The following is a 17874-nucleotide window of genomic DNA, read 5'->3' on the forward strand; positions in this document are numbered from 1 at the left end:
ATATTGCCCAGCCATGTAGTATATAGCACAGCCCATGTAGTATATTGCCCAGCCATGTAGTATATAGCACAGCCCATGTAGTATATTGCCCAGCCACGTAGTATATAGCGCAGCCCATGTAGTATATTGCGCAGCCCACGTAGTATTTTGCCCAGCCCATGTACACTGTGTTCCAAATTATTATGCACAAAGAGTTTAGGAGTGATAAGGTTAGAATTTTTTTGTTTGTCATTTAAACTCATTGATGGTGATGTGAGTCAGGGCTCTTTATATCACTGAAAGGAATTGCAGATACCTGTGCAAATTAGTGTGGCAGGTGTGTCCAAATAAAGGCAAGACTACTTAAGAAGCCTGTTCCACATTATTAAGCAGCCTACATTTTTTGCTAAAATGGGAAAGTAAAAGGATGTGTCGGCTGCTGAGAAGCCACAAATTGTGGAGTATTTAGGTCAAGGCATGACTACAATCAACATTGCCAAGACACTTCATCGTGATCATCGCACAATCAAGAAGTATGTAGCTGATTCCCAGCACACACGTGTGCGTGCTGATAAGGAAAAATTGAGGATTCTTTCCAACAGGCAATTGCGTAAGGTTAAAAGAGCAGCTGCAGAAATGCCTGGTCATAGCAGCAGACAAGTTTTTGAAGCTGCTGGTGCCTCCAATGTCCCCAGAACAACAAGATGCAGGGTTCTTCAGAGGATTGCAGCTGTGCGTAAGCCATCCTGTCGACCACCTCTATCCACTGCAACAAGCAGAAACAGCTCCAGTGGGCCAAACGATACATGAAGACTGACTTCCAAACTGTTTTGTTCACTGATGAGTGCCGTGCAACGCTCGAGGGGCCAGATGGATGGAGTGGAGGATGGCTGGTTGATGGACACCCCATGAAAACACGGCTAAGGCGCCAACAAGGAGGAGGTGGAGTAATGTTTTGGGCTGGAATCATGGGGAGAGAGATTGTCGGCCCCTTTATGATCCCTGAAGGGGTAAAGATGAACTCCATAATCTATGTGGAGTTTCTAAAACAACACTTCCTGCCATGGTTCCAGAGGAAGAACCGTGCTTTCCGCAGCAAGATCATTTTCATGCATGATAATGCACCGTCTCATGCTGCAATAAACACATCTGCATCTCTGGCTGCTCTGGGCATAAAAGAGGACAAACTTATGGTGTGGCCACCATCGTCCCCTGATCTCAACCCCATTGAGAACCTCTGGAGCATCATCAAAAGGAGTGTCTATGATGGCGGGAGGCAGTTCATATCTAAGCAACAGCTCTGGGAGGGGATTCTGTCCACATGCAAAACAATTGAAGCAGAAACCATCCAAAAACTGGCAAATTCAATGGACGAGAGAGTTCAGAAGCTTCTTTCGAACAAGGGGTCCTATGGGCAAATGTAACATCACCTAGAATAAAGTTTTCACTTGAAAACTGTTTGATTTCATTTTGTAATAAGCTGATAATGCTTATAACTTCACAATTGACCATTTTTTGGTTCAAAATAAAAAAAAAAGGTTGAAAACTCTGCTGTGCATAATAATTTGGAACATGCATTTTGAGTGTTTATTTTTTTTTATAGATACTGTTTTCATAGGCAGTTTGTTCCAAAACATTGCAATTATACTAGAATAGTAGATGACTGGAAAATAACAATGACTGCAATTCAGATAGGTAATTTAGAGAAAATATGAGGAAATATTATTTGCATAATAATTTGGAACACAGTGTAGTATATTGCCCAGCCACGTGGTATATAGCACAGCCCATGTAGTATATTGCCCAGCCACGTAGTATATAGCACAGCCTATGTAGTATATTGCCCAGCCACGTAGTATATTGCCCAGCCCATGTAGTATATTGCCCAGCCATGTAGCATATTGCCCAGCCACGTAGTATATAGCACAGCCCATGTAGTATATTGCCCAGCCACGTAGTATATAGCAATGTGGGCATCATATCCCTGTTAAAAAAATAAAAAATAAATTAAAAAAATAGTTATATACTCACCTTCCGGAGCCCCCGGATCCAAGCGAAGCGGTTACTGACGCTGCTCGTGCGCTCCGGTCTCAAGAGTGCATTGCGGTGTCGCGAGATGATGACGTAGCGGTCTCGCGAGACCGCTACGTCATCATCTCGCGAGATCGCAGCATGGACCGGTTACCGGAGTGTCGCGAGCGGGAAAGGCCTGTTGTCGATCCGGGGGCCAACGGACGGTGACTATATAACGTTTTTTAATTTTTTTAATTATTTTTAACATTAGATCGTTTTACTATTCATGCTGCATAGGCAGCATCAATAGTAAAAAGTAGGTCATACAGGGTTAATAGCAGCGGTAACGGAGTGCATTACACCGCGGCATAACGCGGTCCATTACCGCTGCGATTAATCCTGTGTGAGGGCAGACTGGAGGGGATAATGGAGCGGGCACTGACTGCGGGGAGGAAGGAGCGGCCATTTTTCCGCCGGACTGTGCCCGTCGCTGATTGGTCGTGGCTGTTTTGCCACGACCAATCAGCGAATTGGATTCCATGACAGACAGAGGCCGTGACTAATGAATATCCGTGACAGAAAGAAAGAAGGATAGACAGACGGAAGTGACCCTTAGACCATTATATAGTAGGTGTGTGTGCGTGTGCGTGTGCGTGTGCACGTGTACATATATATATGTACACACACACACTTTTTTTTTTTCAGCTGTTCTGTTTTTCTTATGTTTTAACCCCTTAATCCCATTGGATGTACTATCCCGTCATGGTGACCTGGGACTTAATTCCCAGTGACGGGATAGTACATCCAGTGCGATCAGCCGCTATCGCAGCTGACATCCGGCACATTAACCCCCAGCACACTGCGATCAAACATGATCGCAGCGTTCCGGGGCATAGCGAAGCATCGCACAGGGAGGGGGCTCCCTGCAGGCTTTCCTGAGACCCTCGGTACAAGGCGATGTGCTCACCTTGTACCGAGCGTCTCCTCCCTGCAGACCCCGGATCCAAAATGGCCGCGGGGCTGCATCCGGGTCCTGCAGGGAGGTGGCATACCAGCGCCTGCTCAGAGCAAGCGCTGGTAAGCCAGGAGCCCTGCATGTCAGATCGCTGATCTGACACAGTGCTCTGCAAAGTGTCAGATCAGCGATCTGACCTTATAACATGATGCCCCCCTCCCCAGGGGCAATGTTATAAAGTAAAAAACAAAAATGTTCACATGTGTAAAAAAATTAAAGAAAAATACCTAAATAAAGGAAAAAAAAATATATTCTTCCCATTAATACATTTCTTTATCTAAATAAAAAAAAACCCAATAAAAGTACACATATTTAGTATTGCCGCATCCGTAACGACCCAACCTATAAAACTGTCCCACTAGTTAACCCCTTCAGTGAACACCGTAAAAAAAAAGAGGCAAAATAAACCCTTTATTATCATACCGCCGAACAAAAAGTGGAATAGCACGCGATCAAAAAGACAGATATAAATAACCATGGTACCGCTGAAAACGTCATCTTGTCCCGCAAAAAACGAGCCACCATACAGCATCATCAGTGAAAAAATAAAAGTTATAGTCCTCAGAATAAAGCGATGGAAAAATAATTATTTTTTTCTATAAAATAGTTTTTATCGTATAAAAGCGCCAACACATAAATTATCTAAATGAGGTATCGCTGTAAACGTACTGCCCCGACGAATAAAACTGCTTTATCCATTTTACCAAACGCGGAACGGTATAAAAGCGCCCCCCCCCCCCCCAAAAAAAAAAAAAAAAAAAAAAATCATGAATATTTTGTTTTTGGTCCTACTGCTTCACAAAAATCGGAATAAAAAGCGATCAAAAAAGTCACATGCCCGAAAATGTTACCAATAAAAAAAGTCAACTCGTCAAAAACAAGACCTCACATGACTCTGTGGACCAAAATATGGAAAAATTACAGCTCTCAAAATGTGGTGACGCAAAAAAATATTTTTTGCAATAAAAAGCGTCTTTTATTCTGACAGCTGCCAATCATAAAAATCCGCTAGAAAACCCGCTATAAAAGTAAATCAAACCCCCCTTCATCACCCCCTTAGTTAGGGAAAAATAAAATAATTACAAAAATGTATTTATTTCCATTTTCCCATTAGGGTTGGGGCTGGGGTTAGGGTTGGGCTTAGGGTTGGGGCTGGGGTTAGGGTTGGGCTTAGGGTTGGGGCTAGGGTTAGGGTTTGGATTACATTTACGGTTGGGATTAGGGTTAGGGGTGTGGTTAGGGTTATGGGTGTGGTTAGGGTTATGGTCGGGATTAGGGTTAGGGGTGTGGTTGGGGTTAGGGGTGTGTTTGGGTTAGGGTTTCAGTTAGAATTGGGGGTTTCCACTGTTAAGGCACATCAGGGATCTCCAAACACGACATGGCGTCCGATGTCAATTCCAGCCAATTCTGCGTTGAAAACGTAAAACAGTGCTCCTTCCCTTCCGAGCTCTACCGTGCCCCCAAACGGGTTTACCCCAACATATGAGGTATCAGCGTACTCAGGACAAATTGGACAACAACTTCTGGGGTCCAATTTCTCTTGTTACCCTTGGGAAAATAAAAATTTGGGGGCTAAAAAAACATTTTTGTGGAAAAAAAAATGATTTTTTATTTTGACGGCTCTGCGTTATAAACTGTAGTGAAACACTTGGGGGTTCAAAGTTCTCACTGCATATGGGTCACCTGTGGGGGGTTTCTACTGTTTAGGTACATCAGGGGCTCTGCAAATGCAACGTGACGCCTTCAGACCAATCCATCTAAGTCTGCATTCCAAATGGCTCTCCTTCCCTTCCAAGCTCTGCCATGCGCTCATACGGTGGTTACCCCCCACATATGGGGTATCATCGTACTCAGGACAAATTGCACAACAACTTCTGGGATCCAATTTCTCCTGTTACCCTTGGGAAAATACAAAACTGGGGGCTACAAAATAATTTTTGTGGAAAAAAACAAATAATTTTTATTTTCACGGCTCTGCGTTATAAACTGTAGTGAAACACTTGGGGGGTTCAAAGCTCTCAACACATCTAGATAAGATCCTTAGGGGGGTCTACTTTCCAAAATGGTGTCACTTGTGGGGGGTTTCAATGGAGAGCCCCTGATGTGCCTAAACAAACGCAACTTGGCGTCCCATCTCAATTCCAGACAATTTTGCATTGAAAAGTCAAACGGCGCTCCTTCCCTTCCATGCTCTGCCATGCACCCAAACAGTGGTTTACCCCCACATATGGGGTATCAGCATACTCAGGACAAATTGCACAACAACTTTTGGGGTACAATTTCTTCTGGTACCATTGGGAAAATAAAAAATTGGGGGTGAAAAGTTCATTTTTGTGAAAAAATATGATTTTTTTATTTTTACGGCTCTACATTATAAACTTCTGTGAAGCACTTGGTGGGTCAAAGTGCTCACCACACATCTAGATAAGTTCCTTAGGGGGTCTACTTTCCAAATTCTTATCACTTGTGGGGGGTTTCAATGTTTAGGCACATCAGGGGCTCCCCAACGCAACATGGTGTCCCATCTCAATTCCAGCCAATTTTGCATTGAAAAGTCAAATGGCGCTCCTTCCCTTCCGAGCTCTGCCATGCGCCCAAACAGTGGTTTACCCCCGCATATGGGGTATCCGGGTACTCAGGACAAATAGTACAACAACTTTTGGGGTCCATTTTCTCCTGTTACCCTTGGTGAAATAAAACAAATTGGAGCTGAATTAAATTTTTTGTGGAAAAAAAAAAAATGTTCATTTTTTTTTTTTTTAAACATTCCAAAAATTCCGGTGAAACACCTGAAGGGTTAATAAACTTCTTGAATGTGGTTTTGAGCACCTTGAGGGGTGCAGTTTTTAGAATGGTGTCACACTTGGGTATTTTCTATCATATAGACCCCTCAAAATGACTTCAAATGTGACGTGGTCCCTAAAAAAAAAATGGTGTTGTAAAAATGAGAAATTGCTGGTCAACTTTTAACCCTTATTACCCCCTAACAAAAAAAGTTGTTTCCAAAATTGTGCTGATGTAAAGTAGACATGTGGGAAATGTTACTTATTAAGTATTTTGTGTGCCATATCTCTGTGATTTAAGAGCATAAAAATTCAAAGTTGGAAAATTGCAAAATTTTCAAAATGTTCGCCAAATTTCCGTTTTTTTCACAAATAAACACAGGTAATATCAAAGAAATTTTACCACTATCATGAAGTACAATATGTCTCGAGAAAACAATGTCAGAATCACCGGGATCCGTTGAAGCGTTCCAGAGGTATAACCTCAAAGGGACAGTGGTCAGAATTGTAAAAATTGGCCCGGTCATTGACGTGCAAACCACCCTTGGGGCTTAAGGGGTTAAATAAACCAGGGTCTTGCTGTCAGTGATTGACGCATCTAAACGGTAAGGAGCTGCATCTGGTCACAGCTGATAAAGGCAGTGAACGGTTAACCATCAGCGATCTCTTCTAGCTCCGTACACTGCTGGTATAGGCAGATGCTGGCTGTGGAATGTAGCTCCATCGTGGTTCTTGAAGGGGGTTATAAAGGGCCAATAATCAAGTGGGTCAGGATACATAGCATTAAAGGGAACCTGTCAGCAGGATTGTGCACAGTAAGTGTCAGGTCGATGCCGTTATATTGATTAATATGATACCTGCCCTTATCTAAAAATAAGGATTACACAACAACCACAAGACAGATTTCATCACCAGGTACCCTTGTAATCAATATAACTGCGCAGACCTGACACTGTCTGTAGGTTACTGTGCACGATCCTGCTGACAGGTTCCCTTTAAGTCGGCTGTGCAGGTTTTGACTCCGGAACTTCTGCAGTCAGATCAGTAGTGACAGCTGGCTCCGCCATTACTAACCGATCTCGCTTCCGGTGGGAAATAAAGATGATCCCCTCGTATGTAGAGGCCAAGATGTGACGACCTGTGTGTCTTTTCAGGCTCAGGAGGAAGCTCGGAGGAACCGTCTCATGAGGGACATGGCACAGCTCCGACTGCAGGTAAGCCAACCACCATACCTAAGGACACCAGACCCGCGGCTCACGTGGTACTCCCAGCTGAGAGCGCTTATATTCTCTGTCTGCAGCTTGAGGTGTCGCAGCTAGAGGGCACTCTACAGCATCCCAAGTCTCAGTCCGCCATGTCTCCGTACCTCATACCAGACACTCAGGCCCTCTGCCAACATCTGAATGTCATCCGGCAGCTCGCCAACAGCGGGCGCTTCATCATCATCATCCCCCAGACAGGTAAGCAAGACTGCGGCGCAGAAGTTTAGTGACCCCTACACATTTCGTCGATCACCTGAATAACCCCCCATCATCACCCCCACTCCCTGTCATCCAGTTATAGACGGCTTGGACTTCCTGAAGAAGGAGAACGCTGGCGCTCGGGATGGCATCCGATACTTAGAAACTGAGTTTAAGAAGGGGAACAGGTAAGGGTGAGATTGTGGTGTGGCTCCGTGGGGGCGGTAATGGTTTATTGGTCTCAGCACCCTCTCCGTCGTTTTAGATATATCCGCTGCCAAAAGGAAGCCGGGAAGAGCTTTGAGAGGAACAAGCTGAAGCGTCAGGATACGGACGCCTGGTAAGGGACCCCACGCTCGCGACAAAGGGGATCCTGTAAGTTTTGGCTGTGCAGCTGCTTCCATCATGAGCGCCGTTTTACTCTGTGCCCCTTCTCTGCCCTTATTCGATCAGCCCTATAGGAGGGTCCTGACCCCCATTTCTGTCCCGACAGGCACCTGTATAAGATTCTGGACAGCTGCAAGCAGCTGACGGTGTCCCAGGGTAGCAATGAGGAGGAGACTGCTGGCATGGTGACCATCATAACCGGCTTCCAGCTCGATGACCCAGAATGTTTCTCACCCTCTGTGCAGGTAGGTCCTCACCCGGTGCCGGTAGGGTCATCGGGAACTTCAGCACTTCACAAATAGTACAAGAGGCAAAGAAACTAATCCCCGAGACTTGAGACATCGGGTGCCCCGCACCTCTGTTTCTACCAGTGATTTAATTCTGTGACTAGAAAGCTCAGATAATGTCTGTGATGGGTCCCAGTTGTATATAGATTTATGTAGACACTCTGCAGAACACAAAAACCACAAATTCCTTATTCCAGAAAAATGTTGGTTTCCTAAGATGTTAGAAACCACGGAAGGAAACTGCAGTGTAGAAATTAAAGGTCTGGCGAGAAATCAGAGACATATAAAAAAGCAAACCGTCACCTCCAGATGCTAGAATACTGTGTATACAGAGGTAGTGGAGTCACTGTACTGCAGACCTGCTCTCACTATTCTGCTTGTGCAGTCCCTGTGTACCTATAGTACATGACTGATCCTGAGTTACATCCTGTATTATACTCCAGAGCTGCACTCACTATTCTGCTGGTGCAGTCACTGTGTATATACACTGCTCAAAAAAAATAAAGGGAACACTAAAATCCCACATCCTAGATATCACTGAATGAAATATTTCAGTTGTAAATCTTTATTCATTACATAGTGGAATGTGTTGAGAACAATAAACCCTAAAAATTATCAACGTAAATCAATACTAATATCCCACGGAGGTCTGGAGTTGGAATGATGCTCAAAATCAAAGTAGAAAATGAAGTTACAGGCTGATCCAACTTCAGTGGAAATGCCTCAAGACAAGGAAATGATGCTTAGTATTGTGTGTGGCCTCCATGTGCCTGTATGACCTCCCTACAACACCTGGGCATGCTCCTGATGAGGCGATGGATGGTCTCCTGAGGGATCTCCCAGACCTGGACTAAAGCATCCGACAACTCCTGGACAGTCTGTGGTGCAACGTGACGTTGGTGGATGGGGCAAGACATGATGTCCCAGATGTGTTCAATCGGATTCCGGTCTGGGGAATGGGCGGGCCAGTCCATAGCTTCAATGCCTTCATCTTGCAGGAACTGCTGACACACTCCAGCCACATGAGGTCCAGAATTGTCCTGCATTAGGAGGAATCCAGGGCCCAACCGCACCAGCATATGGTCTCACAAGGGGTCTGAGGATCTCATCTCTGTACCTAATGGCAGTCAGGCTACCTCTGGCGAGCACATGGAGGGCTGTACGGCCCTCCAAAGAAATGCCACCCAACACCATTACTGACCCACTGCCAAACCGGTCATGCTGAAGGATGTTGCAGGCAGCAGATCGCTCTCCACGGCGTCTCCAGACTCTTATCATGTCTGTCATGTGCTCAGTGTGAACCTGCTTTCATCTGTGAAGAGCACAGGGCGCCAGTGGCAAATTTGCCTATCCTGGTGTTCTGTGGCAAATGCCAAGCGTCCTGCACGGTGTTGGGCTGTGAGCAAAACCCCCATCTGTGGACGTCGGGCACTCAGACCATCCTCATGGAGTAGGTTTCTAACAGTTTGTGCAGACACATGCACATTTGTGGCCTTCTGGAGGTCATTTTGCAGGGCTTTGGCAGACCTCCTATTCCTCCTTGCACAAAGGCTGAGATAGCGGTCCTGCTGCTGGGTTGTTACCCTCCACACGTCTCCTGGTGTACTGGCCTGTCTCCTGGTAGCGCCTCCAGCCTCTGGACACTACACTGACAGGCACAGCAAACCTTCTTGCCACAGCTCGCATTGATGTGCCATCCTGGATGAGCTGCACTACCTGAGACACTTGTGCGGGTTGTATAGTCCGTCTCATGCTACCATGAGTGTGAAAGCAGAACCAACATTCAAAAGTGACCAAAACATCAGCCAGAAAGCATTGCTACTGAGATGTGGTCTGTGGTCCCCACCTGCAGAACAACTCCTTTATTGAGGGTGTCTTGATAATTGCCAATAATTTCCATCTGTTGTCTATTCCATTTGCACAACAGCATGTGAAACTGATTGTCAAACATTGTTGCTTCCTAAGTGGACAGTTTGACTTCACAGAAGTTTGATTACTTGAAGTTATATTCTGTTGTTTAAGTGTTCCCTTTATTTTATTTTGAGCAGTGTATATTACATTACTGATCCTGAACTGATCCCGAGTTCCAAGTTACATCCTGTATTATACCCCAGAGCTGCACTCACTATTTTGCTGGTGCACTCACTGTGTACATACTTTACATTACTGATCCTGTACTGATCCTGAGTTACATCCTGTATTATACTCCAGAGCTGCACTCACTATTCTGCTGGAGCAGTCACTGTGTACATACATTACATTACTGATCCTGAGTTACATCCTGTATTATACTCCAGAGCTGCACTCACTATTCTGCTGGTGCAGTCACTGTGTACATATAGTACATTACATTACTGATCCTGTACTGATCCTGAGTTACATCCTGTATTATACCCCAGAGCTGCACTCACTATTCTGCTGGTGCAGTCACTGTGTACATACATTACATTACTGATCCTGTACTGATCCTGAGTTACATCCTGTATTATACTCCAGAGCTGCACTCACTATTCTGCTGGAGCAGTCACTGTGTACATACATTACATTACTGATCCTGTACTGATCCTGAGTTACATCCTGTATTCTACTCCAGAGCTGCACTCTGCTGGTGCAGTCACTGTGTACATACAGTACATTACATTACTAATCCTGTACTGATCCTGAGTTACATCCTGTATTATACCCCAGAGCTGCACTCACTATTCTGCTGGAGCAGTCACAGTGTACATACATTACATTACTGATCCTGTACTGATCCTGAGTTACATCCTGTATTATACCTCAGCGCTGCACTCACTATTCTGCTGGTGCAGTCACTGTGTACATACATTACATTACTGATCCTGTACTGATCCTGAGTTACATGCTGTATTATACTCCAGAGCTGCACTCACTATTCTGCTGGAGCAGTCACTGTGTACATACATTACTGATCCTGAGTTACATCCTGTATTATACTCCAGAGCTGCACTCACTATTCTGCTGGTGCAGTCACTGTGTACATACATTACATTACTGATCCTGAGTTAAATCCTGTATTATACCCCAGAGCTGCACTCACTATTCTGCTGGTGCAGTCACTGTGTACATACGTTACATTACTGATCCTGTACTTATCCTGAGTTACATCCTGTATTATACCCCAGAGCTGCACTCACTATTCTGCTGGTGCAGTCACTGTGTACATACATTACATTACTGATCCTGTTCTGATCCTGAGTTACATCCTGTATTATACCCCAGAGCTGCACTCACTATTCTGCTGGTGCAGTCACTGTGTACATACATTACATTACTGATCCTGTTCTGATCCTGAGTTACATCCTGTATTATACCCCAGAGCTGCACTCACTATTCTGTTGGCTCAGTCACTGTGTACATATTATCCTATGTTATACTCCGGAGCTGCACTCACTATTCTATTTGCTCAGTTACTGTGTGCATATTATCCTTTGTTATACTCCAGAGCTGCGCTCACTGTTCTGCTCTTCTCCTGTCAGTCTGCTTTACAGGCCGTGTCTGGCTCCAGCATTGAGATGAAGAACGTTGTAGACTTCTACAAGCAGTGGAAGGAGATGGGCTGAGGATTGTAGTTTTTGGCGCCGGTGATGTAAGAATATAAAAAACCTTTGCTCCCTCTTGAGCCTCCGGAGCTTAAAAAAACAACAAAAACAAGGTGATGATTCGTAAAAAGAAGTGAAACTAAAACGGCAAAAGATCAGAAACTGGCGAGGCGTATCGTCAAAAAACCCAGAACTTCCTATTCAGAGTCTGTGGCGCCAAGTGTGGCCACGGGAAGCGGCGGAGCTTTCCCCCCATTGGCTTTTAGAAAAGCTAGGTTTTCATCTCCCGCTGTGACCTCCGCTGACCTCTGGTCGCAGACCCAATTTTTTGGACCCTCTAGCTTATTGGGGCCGTGAAAATACTTCTCTCGTGTAGTGTGGTGACTGGACGTCGTACCATTCCCCTCCCCCTCACTCTCTTCCCTTCCCCCGTTTCCCATCATCCCCTGTTTTCTTTCTTTAGATTCGTGACTTTATGAGAATGTCAAATAAAGAAAACAGCAGAATTTTATTGACTTGGTGCCTGCTGCTTCCTGTGTACATTATACGCGAACAGTGCGTGAAATAAAGTTGTTTGATTTTTATTTATTTTTTTTAATTTTTTTTTACATTGCTGGATTCTATAGGCAGGATGCTTTGACACGCCCACTGATGATGTCACCACTTCCTGGTCATCCAATTGTTTCCTCCAGCATGTGAGCAACCAATGAAATAATCAGGAAGTGGTGACCTTACCAAGGGTCAATGATATCACCGAGCGGTAATGATGACGTCGTCGACACGTTCAACAGCATTACAGAAGTATAAAGGACAATGTTAGAGTTATATTCCAGTCACAACCAAAGCTGCCTTCACAATGGTTTTGCTTTTGGAGGTAAAAGCTTAGCTGCTGCTTTAGATGTGACTGGAGATAAAAGCTGTGATGCAGCTTTGGATGTGACTGGAGGTTAAAGCATTGCAGCTTTGGAAGTGACGATCAAAAGCTTTGATGCAGCTTTGAATGTGACTGGAGGTAAAAGCTTTGCAGGTATATAGATGTGACGAGGTAAACACTTTGATGCGGCATTGGCTATGACTGGAGGTAGGTCTTCATGCGGCTTTAGGTGTGATTGGAGGGAAAAGCTTTGCTGCTTTGGATGTGACTGGAGTAGGACATGATCTGGGTTGTCAGATTTCATGGTTTTACTCCTTTGTCGCGGACTTCTCACCAACGAACTGGGAGTGGAGGGATCTGGCAGGACGGGGCTGCTGTGTAAATGGTGGATATATGGGGGCAGCAGGACCACTCCCATATATGGGGCGCCGTTGGCAAGTGTGAGGGGCACAAGGCCGGGCTATGGGCTCTGGCACTTTCCCTGGCGATGCTCTGCAGAGCAGGAACACTGAATATTAATGAGACCGACAGCCACAGAGAACAAGGCTGTGACAGGCGGGGGCTTATAGGGGCATTTAACTCCTCTCCTGCTGGCATAAGGGCTGCGGCAGGGCGGAGGTTAAGGCCGGGTGTAGGATAATGCCACATTATTTCCAGGGCATGAATGACATTGGTTCTGAGCACGGGGCGGCCTGTCTCCTCTGGTTACTGCAGGGGAGAATATTCAAAGTCGTCCCAAAACCTGAAGAAGCGGAACACCATATTTAAAGGGAAAGTTTGCCTATCACTGGTGGTTTAGTTTATAATCACCTCTCTATGTACAGATCTTGCTGTGTTTGTGCTTATACACATCTGCCAAGCTGCAGGGTAAAGAATGGAGGATAAAGCTATCCGCAGCCTGAGCCTTTAGTAAAGCAAGTACCACCACACTGACAGGAGAAGCAGCAGAGGTCAGGGATGCAATCTGCAGGATATATGTGTCTTTCAAGACGTGGAGGAGCGATGTTCTGCAGAGGTGTAATAATCTGCAGGATATATCACTATGTATCTGTCAGGAGGTGGAGGAGTGATGTTCTGCAGAGAGGTCAGTGGTGTAATAATCTGCAGGATATATCACTATGTATCTGTCAGGAGGTGGAGGAGCGATGTCCTGCAGAGAGGTCAGTGGTGTAATAATCTGCAGGATATATCACTATATCTGTCAGGAGGTGGAGGAGCGATGTTCTGCAGAGAGGTCAGTGGTGTAATAATCTGCAGGACATCACTGTCAGGAGGTGGAGGAGGGATGTTCTGCAGGGAGGTCAGTGATGTAATAATCTGCAGGATATATCACTGTCAGGAGGTGGAGGAGCGATGTTCTGCAGAGAGGTCAGTGGTGTAATAATCTGCAGGATATATCACTGTCAGGAGGTGGAGGAGGGATGTTCTGCAGAGAGGTCAGTGGTGTAATAATCTGCAGGATATATCACTGTCAGGAGGTGGAGGAGGGATGTTCTGCAGAGAGGTCAGTGGTGTAATAATCTGCAGGATATATCACTATGTATCTGTCAGGAGGTGGAGGAGCGATGTTCTGCAGAGAGGTCAGTCGTGTAATAATCTGCAGGATATCACTATGTATCTGTCAGGAGGTGGAGGAGCGATGTTCTGCAGAGAGGTCAGTGGTGTAATAATCTGCAGGATATATCACTATCTGTCAGGAGGTGGAGGAGGGATGTTCTGCAGAGAAGTCAGTGGTGTAATAATCTGCAGGATATATCACTATGTATCTGTCAGGAGGTGGCGGAGCAATGTTCTGCAGAGAGGTCAGTGGTGTAATAATCTGCAGGATATATCACTATCTGTCAGGAGGTGGAGGAGCGATGTTCTGCAGAGAGGTCAGTGCTGTAATAATCTGCAGGATATATCACTATGTATCTGTCAGGAGGTGGCGGAGCGATGTTCTGCAGAGAGGTCAGTGGTGTAATAATCTGCAGGATATATCACTATGTATCTGTCAGGAGGTGGAGGAGCGATGTTCTGCAGAGAGGTCAGTGGTGTAATAATCTGCAGGATACAGTGGGGCAAAAAAGTATTTAGTCAGTCAGCAATAGTGCAAGTTCCACCACTTAAAAAGATGAGAGGCGTCTGTAATTTACATCATAGGTAGACCTCAACTATGGGAGACAAACTGAGAAGAAAAAATACAGAAAATCACATTGTCTGTTTTTTTATCATTTTATTTGCATATTCTGGTGGAAAATAAGTATTTGGTCAGAAACAAACAATCAAGATTTCTGGCTCTCACAGACCTGTAACTTCTTCTTTAAGAGTCTCCTCTTTCCTCCCCTCATTACCTGTAGTAATGGCACCTGTTTAAACTTGTTATCAGTATAAAAAGACACCTGTGCACACCCTCAAACAGTCTGACTCCAAACTCCACTATGGTGAAGACCAAAGAGCTGTCAAAGGACACCAGAAACAAAATTGTAGCCCTGCACCAGGCTGGGAAGACTGAATCTGCAATAGCCAACCAGCTTGGAGTGAAGAAATCAACAGTGGGAGCAATAATTAGAAAATGGAAGACATTCAAGACCACTGATAATCTCCCTCGATCTGGGGCTCCACGCAAAATCCCACCCCGTGGGGTCAGAATGATCACAAGAACGGTGAGCAAAAATCCCAGAACCACGCGGGGGGACCTAGTGAATGAACTGCAGAGAGCTGGGACCAATGTAACAAGGCCTACCATAAGTAACACACTACGCCACCATGGACTCAGATCCTGCAGTGCCAGACATGTCCCACTGCTTAAGCCAGTACATGTCCAGGCCCGTCTGAAGTTTGCTAGAGAGCATTTGGATGATCCAGAGGAGTTTTGGGAGAATGTCCTATAGTCTGATGAAACCAAACTGGAACTGTTTGGTAGAAACACAACTTGTCGTGTTTGGAGGAAAAAGAATACTGAGTTGCATCCATCAAACACCATACCTACTGTAAAGTATGGTGGTGGAAACATCATGCTTTGGGGCTGTTTCTCTGCAAAGGGGCCAGGACGACTGATCCGGGTACATGAAAGAATGAATGGGGCCATGTATCGTGAGATTTTGAGTGCAAACCTCCTTCCATCAGCAAGGGCATTGAAGATGAAACGTGGCTGGGTCTTTCAACATGACAATGATCCAAAGCACACCGCCAGGGCAACGAAGGAGTGGCTTCGTAAGAAGCATTTCAAGGTCCTGGAGTGGCCTAGCCAGTCTCCAGATCTCAACCCTATAGAAAACCTTTGGAGGGAGTTGAAAGTCAGTGTTGCCAAGCGAAAAGCCAAAAACATCACTGCTCTAGAGGAGATCTGCATAGAGGAATAGGCCAACATACCAACAACAGTGTGTGGCAACCTTGTGAAGACTTACAGAAAACGTTTGACCTCTGTCATTGCCAACAAAGGATATATTACAAAGTATTGAGATGAAATTTTGTTTCTGACCAAATACTTATTTTCCACCAGAATATGCAAATAAAATGATAAAAAAACAGAAAATGTGATTTTCTGGATTTTTTTTTCTCAGTTTGCCTCCCATAGTTGAGGTCTACCTATGATGTAAATTACAGACGCCTCTCATCTTTTTAAGTGGTGGAACTTGCACTATTGCTGAATGAACTAAATACTTTTTTGTCCCACTGTATATCACTATGTATCTGTCAGGAGGTGGAGGAGAGATGTTCTGCAGAGAGGTCAGTGGTGTAATAATCTGTAGGATATATCACTATGTATCTGTCAGGAGGTGGAGGAGCGATGTTCTGCAGAGAGGTCAGTGGTGTAATAATCTGCAGGATATATCACTATGTATCTGTCAGGAGGTGGAGGAGCGATGTTCTGCAGACAGGTCAGTCGTGTAATAATCTGCAGGATATATCACTATGTATCTGTCAGGAGGTGGAGGAGGGATGTTCTGCAGAGAGGTCAGTGGTGTAATAATCTGTAGGATATATCACTATGTATCTGTCAGGAGGTGGAGGAGCGATGTTCTGCAGACAGGTCAGTCGTGTAATAATCTGCAGGATATATCACTATGTATCTGTCAGGAGGTGGAGGAGCGATGTTCTGCAGACAGGTCAGTCGTGTAATAATCTGCAGGATATATCACTATGTATCTGTCAGGAGGTGGAGGAGCGATGTTCTGCAGAGAGGTCAGTGGTGTAATAATCTGCAGGATATATCACTATCTGTCAGGAGGTTTAGGAGCGATGTACTGCAGAGAGGTCAGTGGTGTAATAATCTGCAGGATATTTCACTGTCAGGAGGTGGGATGTTCTGCAGGGAGGTCAGTGATGTAATAATCTGCAGGATATATCACTGTCAGGAGGTGGAGGAGGGATGTTCTGCAGAGAGGTCAGTGGTGTAATAATCTGCAGGATATATCACTATGTATCTGTCAGGAGGTAGAGGAGCGATGTTCTACAGAGAGGTCAGTGGTGTAATAATCTGCAGGATATATCACTATGTATCTGTCAGGAGGTGGAGGAGCGATGTTCTGCAGAGAGGTCAGTGGTGTAATAATCTGCAGATAAATCACTATCTGTCAGGAGGTGGAGGAGTGATGTTCTGCAGAGAGGTCAGTGGTGTAATAATCTGCAGGATATATCACTGTATGTCAGGAGGTGTCGGAGCGATGTTCTGCAGAGAGGTCAGTGGTGTAATAATCTGCAGAATATATATCACTGTCTGTCAGGAGGTGGAGGAGGGATGTTCTGCAGAGAGGTCAGTGGTGTAATAATCTGCAGGATATATCACTATGTATCTGTCAGGAGGTGGAGGAGCGATGTTCTGCAGAGAGGTCAGTGGTGTAATAATCTGCAGGATATATCACTGTCAGGAGGTGGAGGAGGGATGTTCTGTAGAGAGGTCAGTGGTGTAATAATCTGAAGGATATATCACTATGTATCTGTCAGGAGGTGGAGGAGCGATGTTCTGCAGAGAGGTCAGTGGTGTAATAATCTGCAGGATATATCACTATCTGTCAGGAGGTGGAGGAGTGATGTTCTGCAGAGAGGTCAGTGGTGCAATAATCTGCAGGATATATCACTATGTATCTGTCAGGAGGTGGAGGAGCGATGTTCTGCAGAAGGGTCTGTGGTGTAATAATCTGCAGGATATATCACTATGTATCTGTCAGGAGGTGGAGGAGTGATGTTCTGCAGAGAGGTCAGTGGAGTAATAATCTGCAGGATATATCACTGTATATGTCAGGACGTGGGGGAGAGATGTTCTGCAGAGAGGTCAGTGGTGTAATAATCTGCAGGATATATCACTAAGTATGTCAGGAGGTGGAGGAGCGATGTTCTGCAGAGTGGTCAGTGGTGTAATCTGCAGGATATATCACTATCTGTCAGGATGTGGAGGAGCAATGTTCTGCAAAAAGGTCAGTGGTGTAATAATCTGCAGGATATATCACCATGTATCTGTCAGGAGGTGGAGGAGAGATGTTCTGCAGAGGTCAGTGGTGTAATAATCTGCAGGATATATCACTATGTAT

The 17874-nt window shown here is 45.1% G+C and overlaps 1 protein-coding gene across 1 annotated transcript in view; it reads left to right on the top strand.

The window, feature by feature from the left end:
* The window catches only part of SMG5 (SMG5 nonsense mediated mRNA decay factor), a 31795-nt gene extending 19724 nt beyond the window's left edge, over positions 1–12071 (top strand). Inside the window, exons 17-22 of the mRNA XM_077260385.1 lie at positions 6945–7004; positions 7091–7250; positions 7348–7438; positions 7516–7590; positions 7744–7882; positions 11425–12071. Of these exons, the coding sequence (XP_077116500.1) occupies positions 6945–7004; positions 7091–7250; positions 7348–7438; positions 7516–7590; positions 7744–7882; positions 11425–11508 (609 nt within the window). The 3' untranslated portion in view covers positions 11509–12071. The remainder of the gene's footprint in view (positions 1–6944; positions 7005–7090; positions 7251–7347; positions 7439–7515; positions 7591–7743; positions 7883–11424) is intronic.
* Positions 12072–17874: the final 5803 nt, after the last annotated feature.

The sequence above is a fragment of the Ranitomeya variabilis genome, chromosome 1 (genome assembly GCF_051348905.1).
Source record: "Ranitomeya variabilis isolate aRanVar5 chromosome 1, aRanVar5.hap1, whole genome shotgun sequence".
Lineage (NCBI taxonomy): Eukaryota > Metazoa > Chordata > Amphibia > Anura > Dendrobatidae > Ranitomeya > Ranitomeya variabilis.